The 7,784-nt window shown below is 40.6% G+C and overlaps 1 protein-coding gene across 2 annotated transcripts in view; it reads right to left on the reverse strand.

Moving 5' to 3' along the window:
* cblb (Cbl proto-oncogene B, E3 ubiquitin protein ligase) overlaps positions 1 to 6,581 on the reverse strand; it is a 208,143-nt gene extending 201,562 nt beyond the window's left edge. For both annotated transcript variants that reach the window (XM_041211044.1, XM_041211043.1), the window contains exon 1: positions 5,878 to 6,581. In XM_041211044.1, the coding sequence (XP_041066978.1) occupies positions 5,878 to 6,272 (395 nt within the window). In that variant the 5' untranslated portion in view covers positions 6,273 to 6,581. The remainder of the gene's footprint in view (positions 1 to 5,877) is intronic.
* Positions 6,582 to 7,784: the final 1,203 nt, after the last annotated feature.

Below are 7,784 nucleotides of genomic sequence, written 5' to 3' on the forward strand. Positions count from 1 at the left end.
TTTGCCAATTACCTTAAAGCTGTGCCTTCCCATTCTCAATCCTTCCACTAAAGGGGACAGTTTTTTCCCTATCTACCCTGTCCAGACCCCCTCATGACTTGAATATCTGTCAAATCTCCTCTCAACCTTCTCTTCTCCAAGGAAAAATCTCAACTTCTCTAATCTACCTATGTAACTGAAGTTTCTCATCCCTGGAGCCATTCTTATGAATATTTTCTGCATTCACTCCAATGCCTTCATATCTTTTCTAAAGTGCAGCACCCAGAACTGGGCACAATACTTCAGCTGAGACTGAAACAGTGTTCCAAAAAAGTTTATCAAATTCCCTGCATTTCTACTCCAAGCGCCTATTAACAAAGCCTAGAATGCTGTATATTTTACTAAACGCTCTCTCAACCCATCCTGCCACATTCAATGATTTATGCACATATACATCCAGGTCCTTCTGCTCCTTTGTGTCCTTTAGAATCGTACCCTTTATTTTATATTGCCTTGCTGTGTTCTTCCTACCAAAATGAATCACTTCACGCTTCTCTGCATTAAATTTAATCCGCCAGTTGTCGGCCCATTGCACCAACTGATGTCCTTTTGAAGTTCTACATCATCCTCCTCACAGCTCACAATATTTCCAAGTTTCATATTATCTGCAAATTTTGAAATCGTGCCTTGTACACTAAGGTTTAGGTCATTAATATACAGCAGGAAGAGAAAGGGTCCCTGCGGAACTTCACTACAAACCTTCCTCCAGTCCGAAAAACATCCATGAACTACTACTCTGTTTCCTGTCAATCAGCCAATTTCATATTCATGTTGCTACTGTCCCTTTTATTTCATGAGCTATAACTTTGCCAACAAGTCTGTTCTGTGGCACTTTATCAAATGTCTTCTGGAAGCCCAAGTACACCACATCAACAAGAATACCTGCATCAACCTTCTCTGTTACCTCAACAAAAAACTCCAACATGTTTGCCAAAACACTACTTGCCCTTAACAAATCCATGCTGGTTTTCCTTAATTAACCTGCAATTGTCCAAGTGACAATTAATTTTGTACCAAATTACATTTCTAGCTACTTCCCCACCACAGAGGTTAAATTGACTGGCCTGTAGTTGTGTGGGTTTATCTTTATACCTTTTTTTGAACAGAATACTCCAACTGAGGCTGATCTAGCATTTTACATAAGTCTAGCATATATTCCTGGCTTCTTGTACACCATGCCTCTATTTATAAAGCTGAGAATCCCCTACCTGTCCTGCCAAAGATCCGTGCACAAACACCCATAGGTCTCAGAGTTCTAGCACCCTCTTTAAAATTGTACCATTCAGCTTGTATTGTCTTTCATTCTTCCTTATGAAATGTAGTATTGAATTTCATCTGCCATGTGTCTGTCCATTCCACCTGCTTGTCAACATCCTCTTGAGGTTTATTACCAGTATTGCTTTTTCATTGCTTGCTAACTTCCAAGATTCATGTCATCTGCAAATCTTGGAATTATGCCCTGTACACCCAAATAGAGGAAGCTCAGGGGCAGCATAAACACCAGCATAAAAACATACAGAATGCCCAGTTTCTGTGCTGTAAATTCTAAAATATAACGCCTAGTCGATATAAAACAGAATACAGATTTCATAAGTTTTGTAATGCACAAATTTTAAAAAATCAATTTTGGGCTCAGGCAATTTTATAGTATCTTGGTTCCTGTTTAGTTCACATTTCTAAGTAGTAACAGAGGAGAACTTCGGTTTCATACATAGGGCAACAGAAGACAGCTTACTGATACGAAGCATTATATCCAGCATAACAAAATGCTTCTGTACATCAAATTACGAGAAGTTTATCATATGTCAAATTACGAGAAGTTTATCATATGTCATTTATCAAGTCCTTTCTTTCCTTAATATAAAACATCAAAATGTCTTCCTGTGCCAAAGTGCTATATTAATATAATTTATTATTACTGTAAAAGTAAAGTTGACAAACCCCCATTTTGCCACCTTTGGGAACATAAATGGCCTAACTCACCTTGTTCTGGCAGGTTTTGAAGCTTCTGACAGATGTATTAACACTGCTTCTGCCCAGCAGCAGGTATTTAAAGAAAACTGGAGGAAGAGCAGTAAAGCAAAGCTCTCCCTAAGTCGCCACGCCAAATTAAAAGCACCTTATGGGATAGAGCAGTATACTCAAAATACAGCCTGCGGGACATTGGAGGCCCACCTGCCTTCACTTCTGACCTTCTGCAGAGTTGCTAGGCTACATAACTCCCAGCTTCTGTGCAGCTTATTTGGCTGGGGGAAAGGATGTTAGTGGAGTTGCAATTCAGCACTGTTACTTTGCCTTTTCTTGATCTCCAGCCCAAGGAGGCAAGACAATGCTTGTAGGAAGCTGAATTACACTAGTTTCCATAAACTTAATGAAGCAGCCTTCTAGATGCCCTGCCACCCTGCCCGCACCTCCAAAGCAACACACTGTTCCCCAAATCCACACAACCCAGCACCCACCACCCACCCCCACCACCTTCCTGTAGGGCAAAGCTTGGCCTCTACTTGGAACGACTGAAATTAGTTCAGTGTGTGGAGAATATTAAATAAACCCGCAACCCATTAGTCCATTTTGCAATATTTCTAAAACGTAATCACAAGCAAGATGTTGCTTGGCATCATGACCCGTAACAAAAAATTTAGTGATACTGAAATTCAATATTCCATTTTTATATTAAAATCACCCAGGTTTGCAAATTATCAAATAAAGATGATGCTTTCAAATGTTGCTTGACAATATTGCTTAAAATGTTACATTTTCCTTGAGACTGTGCCCTGAACAGCAATAAAAATATTCTGGCGGCATTCCTCGTTAAACATTTGGGAAAAGTTTAAAGCAAACCATCCAAACTTCAGGAGGATGCATTTCTTTCAGGCAATTCACATCTGACTGTCAGCAGTACAGCTCATAATGACTACATCCGCTCGGTAATAACATCCTTTTCTTGAGGCCACATTATGGGTATAAAAAAAGTGGATTCTGTCTGGTTTGCATTAGATTTCATTTATTTTAACGGGTCCATCTCTAATTCAAAAGGTTTATCAACAAGTTTCAAACTATTCTACTCTTCTAGAAAAATCAAGGGGTAAAGCATTGTTCTTTTTTTCCCTTTTATCCCTTCCCTCATCTCCCCACCCCCGCCTTCCCATACTAAAGCTTGCTACAGGACAGAGGTTTATTTTAGACTGTTTGCTTAAATTGTGCATTTCCTTTTTCCTGTACGTGAGTCTATCTTTCAGCAGGAATCTGAAGAAAATCTACATTAAATAATGATGAATCATTGCTAAGAAGTGTTTTTATTTCTGGTGTTTATTAAATTCAAGTTAATTACAACATTAGATTTTCCAAGCCATGGCTATTCTTTCTCCTTCCAAAGGAAAGTGTTTACTTGCTATGCAAACAAAACTTTTTAACATATACTTTTCAGCAAAAATAACAAAATGTTTAACTTTCTTTTTCCAGTTCCTACTTTTACTCCCAAAACAGTGTAAACAAATGTCCAGGTATGAGCTAGAGGCAGGAAATCACTTATTGTTTCTTTTTCCTTATTTGGGGATAAGGAGTTTGTATGCTGTACATGTCCGGAATTGCAGTATTACAGAAAGCCTGAGTAAAATAATACGTCACATAACTCGGTGAAACTTTTGAAGTGAAAAGCTAGATAAATATTAAAATCATGCATGTGTAACCAATTTGTTATTTTAAGAATCTGATTATTTTCCTTACGTAACTTTTGCTAAAAGGTTTGTAGAGATCCTAATCTATTCTGATGACAGTTCACTCCTGAACATTTTCTCTTCTGACAGGCTTATAATTTCAGGACTTTCTAGAGCTAATGTAGCATTCTGGCAAAATCTGTCATTTGGGATATACTGTCTTCTACTCTAATTCATCATTAAGTCTGCACAACTCCCTAGCTAACTCGGTTTTCCCTTTTTGCTTCAATCTAGAGGCTTTTCAAACCTTCACCTTTGCATCAGCTAAATTGCTGCACCTTCACTTATTCCACCTTTACTATTGTTTCGACCTCACTGGCATTCGGCACTACAAGCCTTGGCCCTTTAACAAAGTTTCTCAATTTTAAAAAAATTATTCTTTTTAGCTGTTACTGTAATTAATAGAAGGAACAGAAGAACTTACACTTGTACAGTGCCTTTCAAAACTTCAAGGTGTCCCAATGCACATCACAGCTAATTAATTACTTTTTAAGTGTAGTCACTGCTGTTATTTTGTAGGCAAACACATTGTTTTGTGGGACCTTTTGCACAATGAGACTAATGACCAGATAATCTGTGTTTCAGTCATATTGGTTGAAGAGTGGTCAAAGGTCAGGACACCAGGAGAACCCCCAGCTGTTCTTCTTCAAAAAGTGCAATGAAATATTTTATCTCCTCCTGATGGAGTCTTAGTTTAACAAAAGATGGCATCTCCAACAATTGCACCATAATGAACTATCAGCTTCAATCATATGTTCAAATCCAGTATGGCTTGAACACATTCCCTGAGTCAGAAGACCATTCATAAGGCTGAGAAAAATGTTATTCACTGAGCCACGTTGACGTGTGACAAAACAAGTTTTTTTGGTTTCCAGTAATTAGAATTACTTCAATGGCAGCTAAAACAAGAAATGCTGAACACCAGTTGTATAAACATCACCTCCACATTTGGACTAAGTTCGATAACATGGGCAGTGGAGAAAAACTAAAGCAAAATTAAAAATACCTGGAAAAACTCAGCATACGGACTCGAAACGTTGGCTGTGTTCCTCTCCGCAGATACTATCAGACCTGCTGAGTTTTTCCAGATATTTTTAGTTTTGTTTTGGATTTCCAGCATCCGCAGTTTTTTGCTTTTATCTTAGTGGAGAAAAACTGTCGCTCTTGTATCGCACTGGATTCTCTTTGGCTAGAGTTACAAATAAAGTTGCAAAGTTACTAAACCAGACAACACACCATTAAAATAGCCAATTTGCTAACTGAAATCAACTGTACAGAGCACAAATTTCGTTTAACAGTTCGGATGGCATCAAGCCACAAAGAACAAGTTCAATTTACAACCGTCGACGGAAACCGCGAGTAAGACTCGAGTCAGAATCATTCCTGGAAGTGCTGTTGCATAATAACATTTTTATGAGAGTGGGCTTATTCAGGCTTGTGCCAGCAACATTTCAGTTCAACCACCGACCATCCCATCCGTACAATGTTGCTGTGCGATGACGTTCAGAGTTTAACTACCATGACGTTATTATAGTTTGCAGCTGATTACCAAGAAATTCTGCAGCCGCTAGAATGATTTCCATAATATCCTTTTCAAAAATCAGGGCAAAGGGATTTTTTTTTTTAAATAAAGCAAAGTTTTGACATCTTGCTCAGCTTAACTACTTTCATCGTTATATTTTAGCATCTGCTCATTTGGAATTGGCTAAATTTCCATTAACGGGTTTCTATTTACCGTAAGCGATTTAATGGATTTGATACTTCATATTAATCCACTCCAATAACTTATTGAGAATAACTTCTGTTTAGTTCTTTTTAATGGGAAAAACACTATTTTAAAAGGTCAAAACGCTAACTGGATTGAAACTCTTGACAGTGCAACTTCTACTACCGAACCCACTCGTTTAAGGTATTTAGATTATTAAAATACACCTACACGGAAAATACCAGAATGACAGTAATTATGTAAAGGCATATTACAAGAAATATTACATTTCTTAAATGCTTGCAAATACTGAGAAAAGTTGCATGCTGGTTTGCATCGGAAGAAAGGTGCGGAGAGCATGAGTCGTCAGTGTTATGGTGATGATGATAATAGTTATTTGTCTTGTTTTTTTTTTACCTATCCTGAGACTGCTCCTCATACATCCTCTCTTTGCCCTCCTTGAAGAGCCTGATGGCCCGCTTGGATTTCTTCATCAGGCTGTCGATGTAGATCTTGAAGTACTCGTTCTCGCTCAGGACATGCATGCGGTCCTCGTACTTGGACAGGATGAGCCGGAGGTGCTGGTAAGTGTCCGGCAGGATGTCCAGAATGTACGGGGGGCTGTTTTTCAGCTGCAGCTTGGAGTTCTGGCACAGCCTCACCACTTTGTCCATCAGCTTCCAGGTCTTCTCCACCATCCGCTTGTCGGCCGCCTGCTTCGGCGGCCCCACCGCGTCCTGGATGGCGTCGATCAGCCCCAGGATCCGACCCTTCTTTACGTTGCTACGTGGATTCCTCGGCGCCGCCGCCATGTTCCTAACCCCTTCTTTTACTTGGCACTTTCTCTTTGGTATTTTTTTTCCTCTCCCTCTCTCTTTACTTCGGAAATACAAACAAGAACCTTTCGCTCCCTCAGAAATCAATCAAAATCTCCAGAACAGGAGCGGGATCAGGACCGATGTACCGGAGTGTCTAACTGCACCATGTGCAGGCGTTATGTTCTGAGAGGAAGGAGGAGTTGGGTTGTGTATGTGTGTGCGCGCGTGGGATTTTTTTTTAAAAGGCCCGAACGGGAAACCAAACCCGAAAAGACTCGACTCGGACTCCACACAAACACACCGAGCCACAGGAAAATACAGGGGGCGGAGCTCCCTGCCGCATGACGGACAGCCCCTCTGCACCAATCAGTCGCAAGGTCCTGCCCCATTCCCCGCCCTCTTCCCCGCCTGCTGTCTCCACCCTCTCCGTCCACCCAGTTATCCTAGCAACCAATCCTACGAGGCTTTCCGTGCTTGACAGCGCAGCGAAACCAATCATTGCCCCGATTGATGTGGGAGGAGGTGGGGCGCATTGACACTGCGAAATTCTAATTGGTTTTTCAGGCGACTAATCCAACAATCATATTTATGGAAAGCCTGCGGCGAGCTATCATTGGGAAATTGGCAGCCACGTTTGACCAATGGAAGAGAGCTGCTACAGCCCAGGCCCACAGCAGCCAATTGCTTAATGATTGACGGGGTCAGGATAACGGTACCGGAGTGATTTGCGTCTCAAGCACCCGGCCTGTCTCTGGGTCATCCGACCCAGGCATTTAAAATTAAGCTGAAGTTTAAAACTTGTTATCTCAAGCCTTTGAAAATGTCCGATCAGGGCGATCTTTAAATATGAGCTCCATTGATAAAAAACGCGGAAGTCAGATGATGTCTTCTTATTTACATAAAGGCGGACCAATAGAATGACGAGTAGAATTGTAAACAATGGGAGCTAGGACTTCCGGTTTGGCGCTGGCCCAATCCCAACTGAGGCGGGAAGTTTAAACTCCATCAGCTGCAGCTGCTTCACTCGTGTTGCAAGGGAAGCACCGGGCATAGAATTATCCCGCTTTGTAATTAAAGCATATACGTGAGAGTGCTTATTTTATATTCAATCCATTATTTTTTAATGCAAGAATAAAAAGATCTTGCACCAAATCCTTGAAAACAGTTCTAATAAAAGCAAAACAAAAACAGAATTACCTGGAAAAACTCAGCAGGTCTGGCATGACCCTTCGTCAGTCATGAGGACTCGAAACGTCAACTCTTTTCTTCTCCGCCGATGCTACCAGACCTGCTGAGTTTTTCCAGGTAATTCTGTTTTTGTTTTGGATTTCCAGCATCCGCAGTTTTTTTGTTTTTATCTCTAATAAAAGCAATTCTGCTTTAAAGAAGCTCTACTTTCCCTTCCCTGTGCCTCTGCACATTCTGGAGTTTTTTTTTATTCGTTCATGGGGTTTGAGCGTCGCTGATTAGGCATGCATTTAGTGCCTAACCCTAATTGCCCTTGAG

Source organism: Carcharodon carcharias, chromosome 18 (assembly GCF_017639515.1).
Source record: "Carcharodon carcharias isolate sCarCar2 chromosome 18, sCarCar2.pri, whole genome shotgun sequence".
NCBI classification, from domain to species: domain Eukaryota; kingdom Metazoa; phylum Chordata; class Chondrichthyes; order Lamniformes; family Lamnidae; genus Carcharodon; species Carcharodon carcharias.